This window comes from Giraffa tippelskirchi, chromosome 8 (assembly GCF_054371585.1).
Source record: "Giraffa tippelskirchi isolate mGirTip1 chromosome 8, T2T-mGirTip1v1.2.pri, whole genome shotgun sequence".
Classification (NCBI taxonomy): domain Eukaryota; kingdom Metazoa; phylum Chordata; class Mammalia; order Artiodactyla; family Giraffidae; genus Giraffa; species Giraffa tippelskirchi.
Window position 1 is genome coordinate 17,521,623 of NC_137282.1, and position 20,609 is coordinate 17,542,231.

The 20,609-nt window shown below is 38.2% G+C and overlaps 1 protein-coding gene across 10 annotated transcripts in view; it reads right to left on the bottom strand.

The window, feature by feature from the left end:
- Window positions 1–20,609, bottom strand: part of WRN (WRN RecQ like helicase) — a 119,081-nt gene that overhangs the window by 72,252 nt on the left and 26,220 nt on the right. For all 10 annotated transcript variants that reach the window (XM_081523505.1, XM_081523506.1, XM_081523511.1 and 7 more), the window contains 7 exons: window positions 20,049–20,197; window positions 19,140–19,289; window positions 16,812–16,881; window positions 7,844–7,958; window positions 5,203–5,623; window positions 2,846–2,926; window positions 219–360 (listed from right to left, as the gene is read on the bottom strand). In XM_081523505.1, coding sequence (XP_081379631.1) covers window positions 219–360; window positions 2,846–2,926; window positions 5,203–5,623; window positions 7,844–7,958; window positions 16,812–16,881; window positions 19,140–19,289; window positions 20,049–20,197 — 1,128 coding nt within the window. The remainder of the gene's footprint in view (window positions 1–218; window positions 361–2,845; window positions 2,927–5,202; window positions 5,624–7,843; window positions 7,959–16,811; window positions 16,882–19,139; window positions 19,290–20,048; window positions 20,198–20,609) is intronic.

Genomic DNA, 20,609 nt, shown 5'->3' on the forward strand with positions numbered 1-20,609 from the left:
ACCAAATGACACAACACTGTTATTACTTACTTTTCTAAGGGGTATGATTGCACTTTATGAAGACCAAAGCACTATGGGATTTAATGACAAGTTTTCAGGACCTAATTAACTACATGCCACAGAATCCTTGATGTCCAAAATGTTTAAAATTAAAACCTAAATTAAAATCAGTGATGGACATAAGAGACGAGTCAGTTCAAACACATGACAGTGCTTACCTTCATCAACTTCTTTTTCCTCTTCAATAGCTTCGTTCTCATCTTCATCATCTTCTTCAGAAGGAAGATCCAGATTTTTTTCCACTTCTATGCATTTTGAATGATTTGGATCTACCATGCCACTGTTGAGGTTTTCTAAAGACTGAACGTTTAAAAGAATTTTTCAAAGAGAAAGCATTGAGAGTGCTGTATCTTTTTCAGCAAACACAAAAGGAGTATTATTAACAGAGCCTACAATTTTGTTCAAAGCTGGCAGATGCGCAAGCAATACCACAAAAGAACATGTGTGCTCCCGTTTAAATATGTGCTCAAGAATGGTTTCTCAGGCATAAGGCCAAAGATGGAATACTGCCAGCACAAACAGGGTTCATTAATAGCATACAACGAACTGGCCCTAGGGAAAGTTTTCATAAATTTTGTATTTAGATTATTTAAAACATTTTTTTCTTTATCATACTTCAATGCTTCCAATTCCCGAGTGGTAAATGTGGGTTTTAATGTGATTCTTGTAATGAGTTTCTCTGTATCATGTGTCAGTGACATTAGTTTTGAGGAAGCATAAAGTTTAAACTATAAGCCAACAACAAAATGTGTTTCTGGAGTTGTCAAAGCAACAACAAAAACACTGAAATAATTTTAAGAAAGGAATATTACAAACGTAAAACAAATGCTTTCACTTTGGCTTGATATCTGATTTCCTCCCCTAAATGACGATTACCTGCTTAATGAATCTACAGGTGTTTCAAAATTGTTTCATCTGTAAAATTTCTTAATGAGAAATAACAGGAAGAATTATTAAACCACAGTTGCCATTTTCTCTTTATATTAAAACTTCTATTCAGTAAGTCTGACTTTAAAGGTTTTTTAAAAAGTATTCGTTTCAGGCCTTCAAAAGGGAAAAAAAAGAGATTCTCTTTCAGATTCATTTATTCTGGTCAACAAACATACTTGTAAAAAAAAGTATTTTTACCTGTGCACCCAAGTTGCCTTCTAAGGGGTTCAATATATAACATAAATTTGTAGACGTCCGCAAGTATCGTATAAATCTACTACTTTAATAGGACTCTTCAGAGAAATGGTTCATCAATAAAGGCATATGATTTAGTATTTATATCCTTTTATTACTGTTAGCTAATATTTATTACACTAAGGAAATGCCAGGCTCTTTAGTTAAACCCTTCACAAGTAACACCTTAATAATAAATACAACTGTTTTAATAGATTATCAAAAAGCTAAGAAAACGTGCCCAAAGTCACACAGCTAATTAAGGGAGAAGTTAAACTTTAAACCCACATTCACATTCAGAATCCACATTCCTATCACTACCCAGTACACTGCCTCAAAATTCAAAGAATCAGGAACTTAAATCTCATTTCATAAAAAGAAAAATCACATCGACCTAAAGATGAGAACTAAAAACTACACATAGTGGTGAACTTCCATGTTTTTCTTCATTTTCCTTTAATTTAGCTAAGTTTAGGCTTTTCTTTCTAATTGTCCATCCTTGATTCATAAGATTTGATGAAGAAACTGGAGGTCAGATGAAGACGCAGAATATACATAAATTATAAAACACTATTTTCAACTTGGTAATAGGGGGAAACTGAATCACTTAAAACATTAGAAAGTTACATATAAAAGAAAACATCCACAGCAAACAAAACCAAAGTAAAGAAGATGGAATGTATAAAAACAGAACTTCCAAATAAAAGTGGACACACAAGAATGGAAGGAAAGAGAAACCTGTTTCAATACTGGAGAGCTGAGCCACTACCCACGATCCAGGAAAAGATTAAAAGAAAGTGACCTAATTAGCATACTACTGAAATGAGAATCTGAGTTCCTATTCACAGAGCCAAAGAATGAACTTCGTGAACACACAAACACTCACAGTAGCAAGCAAACAGGATTTATTTCAGAAAGTACAAAGCTCTCAGGAGAGACACTGAAAGGGGGTGAAGTTCCCACAAAGGTGGGACTTAACGGCAGTTTATATCATTACGCGTAATGATTTGTACACTTTTGATTGGTTCTTACTTTTAACATATGCTGTTTCTAACCAATCAGCTTAAAGATCACAATGTTTGACTTGACATCTTTATGGCTTCTTTTGATCCTTGGATTCCTAGTTTTCTTAGACATTAAGTTACCATCTGCAACCATTTCTCATGACTCCCAGTCATTTTACAATGGACCAGATGTATCCACTAAAGATTAATGATCACCAGTTCTTTTTCCCTCAGGCATATGGAACACAAGTTAATTACTACCCTTCCTGGATCTGAGTGCTGATAATTTATCAGACCAAGGACACATTCCTCTAAGAGCCAGGAATTCGAGACAAAGGATATAGGTTTAGTTTAACGGAGTGGGATGCTTACTGAAACAGGCCAAGGTCTCAGAGTTACTACACTAACTGCCTAACAACTTCTACATCACTACTAATACATTATGCATAGGCCATACAAAGACATAAAGAAATATGAAAAGGAAAACAAAATCTAATGTTACATAAGCGACAGCAATCTCATTGTGGTAGGACCAGTTTAGAATCGGGCAATATTTTACTTAAAATTAATGTCCATTGTAAAGAACTAGAAGTAATTTTCCATAATGGTAAACATACCTTAAGCATCTCCGTTTCTAAATCTTCATCACTCTCAATTACGTAAGATAGATCCTCTTCATTATCCTTGGAAGATGAATGCTTTAAAAAACAAAAAAAAGTATGTCAAACATTAATTTCCGGTATAATTGCCTCGATACCCTCTTTTCTACAAAATAAAGTTCCTTTACACTAAATACCTTTAGACCACCTCCTATTCTTCACTAATAAATTTATAATATATATTTATATGTTTATCTGACAGGTAGATAGAAAGGAAAGTAAAGAGGATAGTAGGAAGGAAGAAAGAGGAGGAGGAATAAATATAGAAAGAAGAAAATAAAAAGAGAAAAACTACCTAACTTGTTTATCTAATATACAAGATAGATAAACAAGCTTGAAATAGTCCACACTCTCTAAATGAGAGTATAAATGACAAATTCATTTATAGTTTAAAAAAAGTCCAATCTGCGGCTCCCAAACTTTTTGAGTATAGGAACCTCTTCGCCATATTGAGAAATTCTGTACAAAGCCAGGAACCATACTTGTTCTCTTATAGACACTGATTTTTAAAAGATCTGAAAAATTTACAGTGACTAATAATATCTTTAAATAAATTGATACTTTACAAATAGCATCTATAGGTATTTGAAAAATAGTGTCAGATAAGTTATTTATTCAGCTACTGCCAATGTGGAGATATGAAGAAACTACAGTAATTTGGCAATCCTTACAAAGCAAATGTCCAATGATAGTAACCTGTATGAAAGAAAATCCACCAAAGAAATACAGAAGGACCCCCAAAAAAGCCTAAAATTTAAACTGGAAATAGGAAATGGAAGTATAGACTTAATTAACCTCAAAAATTAACCTTTAAAAAAGATCTTAAAATAAGTCTTATTCTTTTATTTTTTAAATGGGGTCTCATGAATTTTTTAAATGCTAATAATTATTACACAATCAAAAATGGCAATAAATGGGGTAAAAGATGTGAGTCAGATCATGAAATCCTGATCATAATTCTATATCATTATATGAAACCTATCACTTTAAAGTGAATACCTAATATGAAATTTCTAGAAAATCAGAAGGTACTACAGACATTAGCAAAAGATATTTCCCAAAAGTGGAGTCCACTTTACAAATGGTTGGTATGAAAATAGTTTGAAAACAATGCTAAAATGCATTTGTATACTGATAGAAGTGATTACTAATATAGTTACCAAATACAAAGAAATACTAAGAATCTGTCCTTAGAAACTGAGGAAATAATCCTATTAAATGACTTTCAAATCTAATTTTAAAACTTTAAAATGCAGTTATTATTTTAAAAATGTATACAATTCTACCAAATATGGGCAATACAGATAATTTTTTAATTAATGAAAAACAAATGAGATAACAAGTTTACAGCTATATGTCTCTTTTGTCCTAAAGAAACACCATAATTCCACTAATACAACTTCACTATTTCAAAAAATACGCTTAAGTTATTAGTAAACAGAAAAACATAATCTCACCAATTAATCAAATCAGAACATGATTAGAAATCTAAACATGAAGTTGAGAAAAAATATACACAGTGTAACAATAATCTATCAAGAACAAAACGAGGTTTCTGACTCTAGATGACAGTAGGTGAGTGTCAAGTAAAAATATGGGTTTATTAGAAACCCTCTCAGAATATCAAGTAAAGAAAACCCATAAGAAGAAACAAAACTATCCTCAAGAATCACGTTTGGAAAAGTAAACTCTAGTAGGTATGTAGGGATCTACAAAAAGAAGAGGCATATACTAGGTAAAAAAGCAGGAGAAATATCTTATGCTTAGCAAATTATAACAAATGTGTACTGAAACTAAAACTCTTTCCACTATAAAATGCTGTTGATCATACTAAGTCAGGAGTAGCAAACTATGGCTCACAAGTCAAACCCAGCCCACTTTTTTGCTTTTGTAAATAAAGTTTTATTAAAATGCAGACAGGCTGCTGGTCTACAGCTGCTTTCACACCAAACTAGCAGAACTGGGCAGAAACCAGGTGGTCTGCAAAGTCTAAAATATTTACTATCTGCTTTCCTGGAGAATCCCATGGACGGAGGAGCCTCGTAGGCTACAGTCCATGGGGTCGCTAAGAGTCGGACACGACTGAGCAACTTCACTTTCACTTTTTCCTTTCACGCACTGGAGAAGGAAATGGCAACACACTCCAGTATTCTTGCCTGGAGAATCCCAGGAATGGCAGAGGCTGGTGGGCTGCCGTCTATGGGATCGCAGAGTCGGACACGACTGAAGCGACTTAGCACCAGCAGCATCTATAGAAAAAATCAGCCAACCACCTTCATGAATGAAAACTGTTTGCTCTTTACTGTACTCAGTACCTCAGGAGATGTGCAAGTAACATCACTAAGATGTTTTTCCTGAGCCTGTTGTTCCAAAAGTTGGAGTTCATCTTCTGTAATATCTAATGACATCAAACAATTTCTTTCTGTATTCTCTTTCAACTTATTGTCTTCCAGTCCATCTTCAAATCCATCTTCTTGTTTCATTTGATTTCCAAGGACATTTTCTCCATCATGTTCAATTAAATCATCAGGTGTTGCATCCCACTCCTCTTCTTTAACCTCAGGAAAAATGTCATGTGCTCTAATTTGTTTCTCTTGTACTTCACCAGCAGTTGGCTCTTCCAGCGGTAATAAGTGAAAATTACTGCTGGGTCTCAGTTCCTTCTCAGTAGAGCCAAACATCATCATCCTCAATGAATACAGATTTTCTGAAATATCCTTCAATAATAGGGAAACCCTAAAAAAAAAAATTTAAGAATGGTGAATTCAACTTTAATTGTGTTAACTCGAAGGACAAGTTTTAATGCTTTTTAATAAGAAGACCTTCACTTAAAGGACACACTGGATTAAAGTTGCTCTTTATGCCCTTCATGCTTATAGTTTCTGGACTCCTTGCTAGTACAGCAAGGTACTTCTACACTCAACACTTGACTTGCGTGCTTGCTAAGTCTCAGGAGTGTTTGGCCCCAAACTAATTGTTTATGGTGTCACTCCTTATCCATTCTTGATTTTCATGTTAAGCATACATCCAAGCCTGTCAAACTGTGTCATAAATGCAAAGCAAATATGCCCTGAATGCGGCCTCATGCACTCCACTGGAACTGCAGTTAAGTGGACGTGAATTCATGCTTATGGCATGTATTTTGGCTATTCACAGATCTCTTTTGTTCTCCCCCAGTTCAGAATGTATCTAAATAAGTGAAGCAATATCGTAGACTTGTTACAGAGAATCTGAAATAAAAGATCTTAACTAGTTCTTGTTTTGACCCACTAAAAGTTTATAAGAACTACCTTTATTAAAAATGAATCCAGGGAGGTGGAAGGGAGGCTCAAGAGGGAGGAGATATATGTATACATACAGCTGACTCATGTTGTTGTATAGGAGAAACTAATACAACATTGCAAAACAATTATATTCCAATTAAAAAAAAATGAATCCAATATTGCCCATTCTCAAAATTTAAGAAAACCTACTTAGCTTTGATATTATAAAGCAAAGCATTAAGCACATGTAATTTATACTCAATAGTTATTTTAATTCCTATAAAAAAACCTGAAATGCATGTGAATAGTAATTTTTCACATAAATGGTATTTTCTTCTTTCATGGAGAGAAAAATGTAAAACTGAATATGAAGTAGCTTTATTAGTACCTTTCCCCATTTGACAGTTATTTCTTTCAGAAATTCTCAAAAGTTACATAGCAACTACTAAAACAAATTGCCAGGAGGAAAATTACTTTGAAAAAGAGCCGAATTTCTATCTCATACTTTGAAATCTATCAAAATATATCACAAATCTCATCCAAAAAAGAACATATTAACATTGCATTTTTTCAGAGTCAGAATTCTATTTCAATTAACTGCTTCACATTTCTACAAAGGATTCCAGCCTCAAAATTGTATTACCATGTTATACTCAATCACTGCTCAAGAGCACTCATGTTTTTAGAGGTTTAATAAGGGAGTCATTCATCCATTAAGGACAGGACAAGGCCAGATTCCAAGAAGTAGCTACTGGGAGCTACAGTCCATGGGGTCGCAAAAGAGTTGGACACAACTGAGCAACTAAACAACAACAACCAGTAGTCCAACGTCTGTTAATTCAAATACCAAACGTTACCTAATGCTTGGCTCGGACCGTAAAGAATCTGCCTGCAATGAAGGAGACCTGGGTTCAATCCCTGGGTCAGAAAGACTCCCTAGAGAAGGGAATGGCAATCCACTTCAGTATTCTTGCCTGGAGAATTCCATGGACAGAGGAGCCTGGTGGGCTACAGTCTATGTGGTTGCAAAGAGTTGGACATGACTGAGCAACTAACACTTTCACTTTTCTTTCAATGCTTCAGCTATAAAAAACACTCTTTAAAATCTAAATGCCTCTTGTTTTCAAAGTCTACTGATTAGGTAGAATTCTCATATAATAATCACTTAATAACCAGAAAAATGAGGTTATAGGTTTAAAAGTCACTTCTATTTACAGACTGCAAGTTACCAAACTATAAATATAATTAAATGAAAAATGCCCATAAACAGAAAGAACACTGTGAATCTTCAATGTTTCGTTCAAGTGAACTTAAGAGTTTTATTTGGCTTTGCTTCATAAAACATCCTACAAAGCAGACAGAGAAGCCTCCAACTTTTGTGCACAATTTCACAATTGGAAGATATTTCTCAAATTTATACATTAGTCTGTGTGCATGTGAAGTGAAGTGAAGTCGCTCAGTCGTGTCCAACTCTTTGTGACCCCATGGACTGTAGCCCACCAGGCTTCTCTGTCCATGGGACTCTCCAGGCAAAAATACTGGAGTGGGTTGCCATTTCCTTCTCCAGGAGATCTTCCCGTGCATGTATTCAAGCAAATTTGTGAGTCTACCCTAATGAACTTCTTTACTGTTATTTAGAAAAATGCAATAAGAACAAACAGAATTGATAAAAAAAAAAACAGAAACATTTAACCTTTGTGGATTTTCCAGCTTTCTAAAAGTATCAGGAAGACGCTCAGCCAGATCCATCATCTCCTTGGAGATCGAAGTCAATTGTTTCTTCACGTCACTAGGTAGTATTTCCTCCTCTGGAATAAAAGAATCAGTACTAATTTTCAAATTACAAAGCAGAGATATTTATTTAAACACTATTAGGGCTAAATTTTCATTTTGTTTCTTTAAATGAACTGCAACAAAAAGACTTCCTTAACCTATGCCCAAATCACCTCAATCACTTTATTTCCCATCCAAATTTCTGTTCTTTAAAATTTTAGACTAAATTCTAACTGATCTGCATTCATACATATTACAACCCAGTGGTTCTCAATCTTGGCAGAAGGTGAAGGTAGAAATGAGACTCTGATCTCACCTGCACTGTTTCAACATCAGAAACTAACAGAACACCATGTGGGACGCTACTTACTAAAACAGCTTGGTAAACATAACCTTACCCGACAGACACTCCTCACTGTCCTCATTACCAGTCATCACAAAATAAAATGCAATCCTTTCTCATAAGTGATCACATTCTGAACTTTCAGCTTCATTCTGTCTGATGGTGTCTCCGCCAACACCACATAACTTGCCCACCTTTCCCAAACCCTTCCCCTGCTTACAATTTCTCCTCTTCATCACCACTTCTTGTGTCCTTCAACAAATCCAGCTCCTCTGAAGCACTGGACATTGGATTACATTATCAGCTATTCCTACTAGTTGCAGTTATCTTGTGATCTCAAAATCACATCACTGAAGATTTCAGCACTTGGTTCACTGTCTCTTTCTTCCCTCTATTTCTGTGATAACTCCTAGTGATTTCAACATTCACAGAAACTCTCTGCCTAAGAATGTGGCCTTTTCAGTTCCTCAGTCCCTCCATTTCCAGCCATCTTTTCCTCAGCTGATCTCAGCCACCCTTCCGATAACCATGCGCTGTGCTTAGTTGCTCAGTCGTGTCTGACTCTTTGCGACCCCATGGACTGTAGACAGCCAGGCTCCTCTGCCATGGGGATTCTCCAGGTAAGAAAACTGGAGTGGGTTGCCATGCCCTCCTCCAGGAGATCCTCCCAACCCAGAGATCTAACCCAGGTCTCCTGCATTGCAGGCGAACGCTTTACTGTATGAGCCACCAGGGAAGCCCAAGAACACTGGAGTGGGTTGCCATGCCCTCCTCCAGGAGGTCTTCCCGACCCAGAGATTGAACCCAGGTCTCCTGCATTGCAGGTGAACGCTTTACCGTATGAGCCACCAGGGAAGCCCAAGAACACTGGAGTGGGTTGCCATGCCCTCCTCCAGTGGATCTTCTGACCCAGGAATCAAACCAGGGTCTCCTGCATTGCAGGTGGATTCTTTATATCATCTGAGCTACCAGTGAAGCCCATAACCATACCCTTGATCTTAAAATTGTCAATAAAGTCATCACTTCCAAATGCCAACTGCAAGCATTCCATCCTCTGAACACCAGCATGACTTCTCCAATACAACAATTCTTGCACACTTTCAGAACCAAGCCCACCGACCTACTGCCTTTTCCTTACCCATTCTTCTTCTCACTGCTCCCCACACCCTCATGCCTTACTCTCCTCCCTTACCATATTAATCATTCGCTCCTGTGGACTCAACTCTCTCGTTCCTTCCTTCTTCCATGGCACATACTTGATGCCCATACCCAAACAGTTGACTATAGTTGAAAATAAAACACAATTATGAGGGTGATAGTTTGCTTTCAATTCATGCACACACCGCATGAACCCTCAGTAATGACTGTTAATTATTTTACATTTCCCACTTTCCCACTCTCAAGAGGACTATATCATACTTCTTTCTTTCTCTTCATGCCTCCAACACCTCCAACACTTGTTCCTCCTCTCAGTCAGAGAACAACTTCATCTCTTACTTCACTAAGAAAACAGAAACAAAAAGAGAACTATCTCATCTTCCCACCACCAACCTGCTAGTTGCTAATTCATATCACATATCACCCATTTACAGCAAAATTCCTTGAAAGAAAGAGCTGTCCACACTCACTGTCTTCAACTTTCTAGTTTCACTTTCTCCTAAGCTGACTGCCTGCCACTGAGCTTTTTCCAAAAGCTGTTCGTGAAAAGGTTACCAATGGCCTCCACATAGCCAAATCTGTTCATCCGAGTTGCTCATCTCATGCTTTCATTGGAATATTCACTGGAAGGACTGATGCTGAAGCTGAAGCTCCGATACTTTAGCCACCTGGTGTGAATAGCTGACTCACTGGCAAAGACCCTGATGCTGGGAAAGATTGAGGGCAAGTGGAGAAGCGGACGACAGAGGATGAGATGGTTGGATGGCATCACCTTCTCAATGGACTTGAGTTTGAACAAACTCCGGGAGATAGTGAAGGACAGGGAAGCCTGGCGTGCTGCAGTCCATGGGGTCGAAAAGAGTTGGACACAACTTGAGGGAATGAACAACAACATCTCACTCAAACTCTCAGAGGCATTTAAAACAGTTGATAACTTGCTCTAGCTCACAACATTTTTTGGTTGTGAGCCAGCTCCCAACACTGGCTGGCTTCTGAACATCACCCCTCCTATGCTTCCTCCTTCATCACTGCCCTTTCACAGGCCTCTTCGCTGTACTCTCCACATCTTCCTGACCTCTATAGAGGCTGGGGTGTCCTTGATGTCAATACGTGGGCCTCTTCTATTCTTTATTCCACTGACTTCCTATTTTATCTTGTCAAACTTAACTACCATCTGTATACTGACGACACTCAAAGTTACAGCTCCAACCTGTCTTCCCTCCAAACTCCAGAATCACGTTTCCAACTAAGATATCTCCTTGGATGGCAATAAACATCTAAAACTTAGCACGCGTGTGTTCTCAGTCACTCAGTCATGTCCGACTCTTTGCGACCCCATGGACTATAGCCCGTCAGGCTCCTCTGTCCATGAGATTTGGTTACCACTTTCCCCTCCAGGGGATCTTCCCGACCCAGGGGTCGAACTGGCGTCTCCTGCACTGCAGGCTTCTTTTACCACTGAGCCATCTGGGAAGGGACCAAAACTGGAATCTAGATTTTTCTTACTCAAACCTGCTCTTCTCATTATCTTTCACTGTGACTGACCCTTGCATTTGCTCAGTGGATTCAACCAAAACACCTCTACACCTCACTCCCCACAGAGAATTCATCAGCAAATACATACATATCTACCACTTCTCACCTCCTCTGCTGCCACCAGCCCAATCCAATCACCTCTTGCTTGGATTATTACAATAGCCTCCAAATCGACTTCCCTGCCTAAATACTTACCCTCCAGGAGCAGCCAGAAAAATCCTTTTGAGATAAATATTTAATCACATCATGCTGCTACTCCAAATCCTTTAAGTATTTCCCATCGCTCATCCTTGTATTTAATTAATAAAATATGAAGTCAGATTCACAGCCTATAAGCCCGCAATGATCTGGCCAAGCTACCTTTCTGGCCTCACTTCCGACTCCTCTCACCCTTGTTGATTCCATCTCGGTTACACTCACTGTCCCGCACAGCTTTGCTTTCGCTCCCCTCACGCCTTCTACGCTCTCCCTCTGGGCATCCACGAGGCTCATTCCATCACTCAGATAAACAAAGTGAAGAGGTTTGGTCTGTTTCGTTCAGTGCACTTTGCTCAGCAAGTGGTACAGTGCCTGATGCCTAATAAACGCCCAACAAATCTGTTATATGAATAAATGAATAAACAGTCCCTTTCTGAATCAAGCTTCTTTACCAAAAAGAAAAGTTGTTTGCACGTGTTTTCTCACTTTCCTTAGATCTCAGGCCTCTATTCACACTAACGCAATTTCCACCCATGTCATTCTACTATTCCATTCTGGCTCCGGTTATGGGACCTTCACGGTACCCAAGCCCATGACCCTTTTTTGTGTCCCAATGACCACTCTCCCCTCAATACAATCTTTTGTCACCCACTCTACCAAAGCGGCTGTAGTAAAAGGTTACCAACGATTGCCACATTGCCAAACCTAAGAACTAATTCTAAGTCCTCAGTTTCTCAAACTCACAAGAAAATTTAAACAGTGGGTAACGCCCTCCTCTGTAAAAACATGTCCTTTACTTGGCCTGCCGCACGTCCACCTCATTTCCTTCCATGCCCGTGGCAACTCCTCTAGGGTCCCCTCCCAACGCAAACATGGACTACTAAGAGTTCCTTGAGACTCTTAGCCCCAGTTCTTTACCTAGAACTCCTAATTCTTTAACTCCAGTTGTCCTCTGAGTTAATAGGCTGTATATCTAAAAGATAAAAATATCTGTGACATTGTACAAGAGACAGGGATCAAGAAAATCCCCATGGAAAAGAAATGCAAAAAAGCAAAATGGCTGTCTGAAGAGGCCTTACAGATAGCTGGGAAGAGAAGAGAAGCGAAAAGCAAAGGAGAAAAGGAAAGATATTCCCATCTGAATGCAGAGTTCCAAAGAATAGCAAGGAGAGATAAGAAAGCCTTCCTCAGCGATCAGTGCAAAGAAATAGAGGAAAACAACAGATTGGGAAAGACTAGAGATCTCTTCAAGAAAATTAGAGATACCAAAGGAACGTTTCATGCAAAGATGGGCTCGATAAAGGACAGAAATGGTATGGACCTAACAGAAGCAGAAAATATTAAGAAGAGGTGGCAAGAATACACAGAAGAACTGTATAAAAAAGATCTTCACGACCCAGATAATCACGATGGTGTGATCACTCACCTAGAGCCAGACATCCTGGAATGTGAAGTCAAGTGGGCCTTAGAAAGCATCACTACGAACAAAGCTAGTGGAGGTGATGGAATTCCAGTTGAGCTATTTCAAATCCTCAAAGGTGATGCTGTGAAAGTGCTGCACTCAATATGCCAGCAAATTTGGAAAACTCAGCAGTGGCCACAGGACTGGAAAAGGTCAGTTTTCATTCCAATCCCAAAGAAAGGCAATGCCAAAGAATGCTCAAACTACCGCACAATTGCACTCATCTCACATGCTAGTAAAGTAATGCTCAAAATTCTCCAAGCCAGGCTTCAGCAATACGTGAACCGTGAACTTCCAGATGTTCAAGCTGGTTTTAGAAAAGGCAGAGGAACCAGAGATCAAATTGCCAATATCCTCTGGATCATCGAAAAAGCAAGAGAGTTCCAGAAAAACATCTATTTCTGCTTTATTGACTATGCCAAAGCCTTTGACTGTGTGGATCACAATAAATTGTGGACAATTCTGAAAGAGATGGGAATACCAGACCATCTGACCTGTCTCTTGAGAAACCTGTATGCAGGTCAGGAAGCAACAGTTAGAACTGGACATGGAACAACAGACTGGTTCCAAATAGGAAAAGGAGTCCGTCAAGGCTGTATATTGTCACCCTGCTTATTTAACTTCTATGCAGAGTACATCATGAGAAACTCTGGGCTGGAAGAAACACAAGCTGGAATCAAGATTGCCGCGAGAAATATCAATAATCTCAGATATGCGGATGACACCACCCTTATGGCAGAGAGTGAAGAAGAACTAAAGAGCCTCTTGATGAAGGTGAAAGAGGAGAGTGAAAAAGTTGGCTTAAAGCTCAACGTTCAGAAAACTAAGATCATAGCATCTGGTCCCATCACTCCATGGGAAATAGATGGGGAAACAGTGGAAACAGTGTCAGACTTTATTTTTTGGGGCTCCAGAATCACTGCTGATGGTGACTGCAGCCATGAAATTAAAAGACGCTTGCTCCTTGGAAGGAAGGTTATGGCCAACCTAGATAGCATATTTAAAAGCAGAGACATTACTTTGCCAACAAAAGTCCGTCTAGTCAAGGCTATGGTTTTTCCAGTGGTCGTGTATGGATGTGAGAGTTGGACGGTGAAGAAAGCTGAGCGCCAAAGAATTGATGCTTTTGAACTGTGGTGTTGGAGAAGACTCTTGAGAGTCCCTTGGACTGCAAGGAGATCCAATCAATCCATCCTAAAAGAGATCAATCGTAGGTGTTCATTGGAGGGTCTGATGTTGAAGCTGAAACTCCGATACTTTGGCCACCTCATGCGAAGGGTTGACTCATTGGAAAAGATCCTAATGCTGGGTAGGATTGGGGGCAGGAGGAGAAGGGGATGACAGAGGATGAGATGGTTGGATGGCATCACCGACTCGATGAACATGGGTTTGGGTAGACTCCAGGAGTTGGTGACGGACAGAGGCCTGGCGTGATGCAATTCATGGGGTCGCAAAGAGTCGGACACGACTGAGCGACTGAACTGAACTGATATCTAAAAGCCTACTGGCCACCATCTCCACTTTGCTATCTCGCAGGCTTCCTTCCATTAACATGCCTAAAATCAACTGTACAACCCCTTGACCCCAAATCTGGCTCCTTTTCCTCAATGTTCCTCATCCCTGCTGCTCACGCCAACAACACAGGACTGATCTGTGCACGTGGCTCACACCGTCACATTAAATCCTGTTGATTTTACTGCTCTGTTAAATGTACTTTGCATTATCCACTTCTCTCCTTTCACAAAACAACCAGCCAAGCCAGGTCACCGTCATCTTTCACTTGGGTTACGCGCACATCACCCTAACAGGTCTCTCACAGTGACCCTTGCCCTCCAGAACCAATACTCTGCTGAACAGCCCAAGTTCTAATTTTTTTTAATGTAACGCATGTCATTCTTGTTTAAAACTCTCAACAGCTCTTAGGAGGAAATGTAAGCCCCTGCTTCTCCTCTATCCCTTACCCTGTCATGTTCAACTGCTGACTATACCAAACTGCTTTCAATTGCCTATAGACACTTCTTCCTTCTGAAACTGGGTACCTGCCATTGCCTGTGCCTTTGACACTTCCTCTACTCTTCCACTAGCTAACTCCTGCTCATATTTCAGGTCTTGCCGTGAACATCACTTTTTCCAGAAAATATTCTCTAATACTTCCAAATATTCCCTGCATACCTCTATACACTAGCCATAACACCTTTCTTTTTCCTATACCATAAGCCTCATCTTCCTACACTGCCCTTTTTTTTGTTGTTCACCTATAACCCCCATAAAGCTGTAGGTTTCCCCCTCAGGAGACAGATCATGCTTGTCTTGTTCACTGCTGGCTCTCCATTTGTACTGGGCTGAATAATATTTAATACATGAATAAAAAAATACTTGACTCTATCATTTAGAGTTTATCAGCTACCATCTTGGGAATAAGCTATATCAGTGAGACAAGATGTGCAAATAGACTTTTATTTTCTAATGTTCTAATCTTTTATTTTTCAGTAAAAGAAAAAAACACAAGTGTAATAAAAACCAAAAGTTTTGAAAATATCATTTGAAATATCAATTGAAAATATCATCTATATATACTTCTATATTTGAGAAAGGTGAGGTTGACACTGCTGGTTTAGTAACAAGGAGGAAAGAAGAGAAGGAGGGAGGGAGGAAGGAAGAAAGCAAAGAAAGAAGGAGGGGTGAAAGGAGGGAGGAAATAAAGGAATGGTAATGTTAGTTACAATTCACTGGAATCCTAGTCAAGTTATTTCCCTTCAGATGTCACAATACACTTAAACAAATAACATAACAGAGAATAAAAGTGAGGGTCAAAGAATGCAATATTGCAATGACAGGTATCAGGACTTCCATAAAAACTTATAAAACATATGCTACTTTACTTGAGAAATATCTTACAGTCCTCAGAAGCATTTTCATCAGAGACAAAATTGCAAGTGTAACCTACAAACAATCTTGTAAACCACAAAATCAGAAAATCATGAATCCCTCTGTTGAATTCTGAGTTAAATAAGCTTTTATATATTGTTCTCTACACCAGCTTCAAAAATGTATCATCTGCCTCAGTTATCAAGGTAATTTCCAGCCACCATACGATTGCCTACAGAGAGCCAGCAGGCACTCAGCAGATGTGGCCTTCCAACGAGAAAAACGATACGAAACCTTCCCCAACGTGTCAAGGAGGGTCACCCACAGAGGGTATGGATTTCTTCTCAGTAACAGCTATAAAGGATATTATATAATTTTTTATAAGGAGGTCATGCCATATTTTTAAAAATTTGGCAAAATCACCTTATTTAACTAACATCTTAACAAACACAATTATTTAAAATCTCTAAAAGGAAGCTACAAGAATAACAACTATACAGAGACCAGTATGGAAGCTTTGTACATCATGAGCTCAACAGCTACTCTATGAAACAGGTATTACGCCATCACTCACTTCCCAAACACAGGAAACAAGGAAATGCCAGGTCACGTGGCTGGGATTCCACCACCGGCCTATGTGACACTATAAGCAGATCTGCCGTCACTGACCTAGCAAGAGATCTGAGAGCTGAACTTGAAAGCTGCAAGCGGCCATTCTTTTAGCAGAAAACAGCAGAACTGTCACATCCTGGGGAATATTTAGAAATTTAAACCAGGGTACTCTGTACTCACTCAGTTATGTCTGATTCTTTGTGACTCCATAGACTATAGCCCACCAGACTCCTCTGTCCATGGAATTTTCCAGTCAAGAATACTAGAGTGTGTCACCATTTCCTTCTGCCATTGCCTTCTCTCGAGGGCATCTTCTCGACCAAGGGATCGAACCCCCCATCTCCTGCATTGGCAGGCAGATCTTTACCAACTGTGCCACCTGCAGAACCCACATATTTATAGCAAAGATGTATAATCTCCAGGCTGAGAGGCAGCTGGTTGTATCACTAATGTTCTCCAAGCTATAAAAACCCAACTCTAGAAGCCTAGTGAACAGCAATGCTCCAAAGGATAAGTAGTAAGTCCTGCTTTGACACAAGTAACATGCTTGAAACCCTAAGCTTTGGTCAAGTAGACCTCATCCTAATTCTCAGACAATCAACACATTCTAATAATGCTAAATACACATGTGTGAAAATTTGTGCTTTTGGAGCTAAACCTCACAAATGAGCAAATTCAAATTTTACCTTTTATTTTCAGACCATAACATACCTTTACTCTTGACAAATATTTGTACAGCATCACTCAAATTTTCTAATTTTTGATAAATGATGAGACCAGCCTATAAGAAAACAGAAAGATGAAAACAGTATGCTAAAATCACCAAAATAAAATTCGATGCCTCACCTTTACAAAAATTAAAAACAACGATTCCCAAAGCACCCAAGAAGCTGAATTCAACCCTTTAAGTTATACAAAGACCTAACTGTTTTCATTTATTCACCACACCCATTGTGAGAATGGAGAAAGCAGCACACCTTTAAAATAAAAATTTTCTCATTTTAACATCCAATATTATGAGCAAGCACCAAAATCAAATACCTTATAAATGGAATCTAACAAAATACAATCAAGAGAAAACTGGATAATACAGATATCCATTTCTCATCATCTCATTATTAGCTGTTAGTCAGTGTATAGACAGTCCTCCATCTAGCTACTGTAAATAGGAACAATCAAGTCACACAGATTTCTCATGACTAAAAAATGCTACAGAACTTGGATTAGTTCTCAACAAGTTTTCTGTTTTAAACAGAACATAAAGGAAAATTATCTTTTTATTTCCCCACACTGCTGAATTTTCTTCTGGTTATAAATAAAAGAAGCTCACATTTCTATGCAAAGAAAAGAAACAAGATATTAATCTACAAATAAAATATAAGCTGGGGAAAAAAGTCTATTAGGACGTAAAATAAGACTTTTTGGAAAAAGAGTGCTATATGTATATATAGATAGATAGATAGATAATTCCTAATTTCACTATGTACAAATGCTGCTGCTAAGTCGCTTCAGTCGTGTCCAACTCTGTGCGACCCCACAGATGGCAGCCCACCAGGCTCTGCCGTCCCTGGGATTCTCCAGGCAAGAATACTGGAGTGGGTTGCCATTTCCTTCTCCAGTGCATGAAAGGGAAAAGTGAAAGTGAAGTCGCTCAGTCGTCCGACTCTTAGCGACCCCATGGACTGTAGCCCACCAGGCTCCTCCGTCCATGGGATTTTCCAGGCAAGAGTACTGGAGTGGGGTGCCATTGCCTTCTCCATATGTACAAATAGGTAACTATAAAAACGATCTGATTAATAGCAGTGGAGAGCTAATTGTGGAGCCAATTTTCTAAATTTTTACCACATTTTAAATACAAACGTAAGAAATAAGGCCCGTTTTGATACAGAAACTGCATTGTAGTTATTTTTATTCTGAAGTGGCTTATAATCAAATACATCATCAACACCATTTGTGTTTGTTCAGTCTGAGCTTACTGTCCTCTCATGTTTTCAAAGAACTCACTTTTTTTCACATAAAAATTGGACATTATTTTTGCTTCATGATGATAAAAATAACTAGCATTACAATCTATTGATACTTGGTAATTTTTAGAAGTAACAGTTTCACTAAATTTCTACCTAAGCATTTTTAATGCCCAACTGACTTAAAACATTTTAGTTTACACAATAAAAAATTTATAAAGTAATTTATTATAAAGTTTAAAAAATAGATCATAGTCTAAAGATCTTAGGAGGGGAATGGGACATATATACAGTATTGATTTGTCGTTGCTCAGTCGCTAAGTCGTGTCTGACTGTTTGCGACCTCATGGACTACAGCATGCCAGGCTTCCCTGACCTTCACTATCTTCCAGAGTTGGTTCAAACTCATGTCCATTGAGTCGGTGATACCATCCAACCATCTTGTCCTCTGTCGTCCCCTTCCCCTCCTACACTCAATCTTTCCCAGCATCAGGGCCTTTTCCAGCAGGTCGGCTGTTTGCATCAGGTGGCCAAAGTACTGGAGCTTCAGCTTCAGCATCAGTCCTTCCAATAAATATTCAGGATTGATTTCCTTTAGGACTGACCAGGTTCATCTCCTCACTGTCCAAGGGACTCTCAAGAGTCTTCTCCAGCACCATAGTTCAGAAGCATCAATTCTTCAGTGCTCAGCCTTCTTTATGGTCCAACTCTCACATCCATACATGACTATTTTGGAAAAACCATAGCTTTGACTACATGAACCTTTGTTGGCAAAGTAACATCTCTTTTTAAGACACTGTCTAGGTTCGTCATAGCTTTTCTTCCACAGAGCACATGTCTTTTAATTTCATGGTTACTGTGTATAAAACAGATGACTAATGAGAGCCTACTGTATAACACAGGAAACTGCACTCAATGCTCTGTGATGACCTAAATGGGAGGGAAATCCAAAAAAGAGGGGATATATGTATATTTATGGCTGACTCATTTGCTATACAGTAGAAACTAACACAACATTGTAAAGCAACTATATTCTAATAAAAATTAATTTTTGAAAAAGACCTTTGGTACATACATAAGCATCAGTGGCTGCATACAGTTTCTGGTCCTCAGTGAGAGGAAACCTACTCCAGTTGCTACAGCGGATAGACCGGTCTTTCAGAAGCTGTTTACCAAAGAGGTGTTTCACCAAACCATTGAGGCTCCAGGTCTCTATACATTTCAGCTAAAAATAATGAAAAATCAACTCAGCAAAAGTTATTTCTTTCCTTTTATTCTTAGATATTTCTAATTGATACCAAATGACCACGTCACACATAAAGTTGAAAACATTACACCAAAATATAAGGCAGAGATAGTCCTTCATAGATTTCCAGTCACTAAAAACCTCATTTGCAGTCTAACTTACAAGAACGTAATTTTATCATTTCCTCAATGTAGGTATTAAAATTCTTGGACTGTCAAAGTATTATTCACAGACAAAAGTTGAATAGGTTGGTGATTTTCCTACTTCTCAGCCAAATGAACACTTAGGCTAACGTGAGAATGTAACTTAAATGACTACATTAATAAAATATGTGAAATATGGGACATGGAAATAATGGCCAAACTTCCACTAACAGGATCACACCACAAGAGCTGCATTATGTTCGCCTCAAAAAAAAAGGGGGGGGAATATTGATATAGATGGGTTAGAGAGAGAAACTTTAAATATAATAAATTTGCAAATATATAAAACAAAGTGAAATAGTACTAAATATGGGAGAGGGTGCTTGCTTAAAGAAACTATTCGCTAAGGCAACTGATTAGAACTGAAAGTTTTCATTATGAGACACGCATTAGGGACTTCTTTTTTTATAAAAACATTATGTAGCTTAAAATATTCTCTCAAAAAAAAATCTAACACTCAGAAGGGACATTCTGTAAAACACAAAACAAATTTATTTTGTTTTTATTCTCAAAATAATATATGTATTATGTCTACCTTTTCATTGGCAACATCTGTCAGCTCCACAATACTCTTCAATTTGATATCAAAGTCACGTAGAAGTTTCCACTGATCTTGTTCAATTCCCACACCTGCCTTTTTAATTGCTTCATTTTCAAGCAACATTTTTAGTCCCTGAGGGAAAACTATAATTTTTTTATATTAATATTTATATAATAATATATAATATTTATTTCCATAGGTTCTATCAAATATGACAGATTTATGTTCTACTTCATACACATTCTATGTTTATATTTAAATTTAAATTCAGAAACCAACACTTACCGTGAGTGTTTTTGAGAGCTTTTTTTTTACCTAAAGCAAACTTTTTTTCACCTAAAGCAAAAAGTCCTAACTGATGACAAGAAAAACAACTAATTTAAGTGCTAATAACTCTATTACCACTAACATTTAGCCCCTCTACACTTCAGTTCTCTACCCTCTGAAACAGGAATAATATCAGTGACTGACAGACGTGACATGAAAATTAAATAAAACGGGGATATGAGTGAATACTTAAAATATAAATACTTCAATATAAGGTGATGAGAGAGG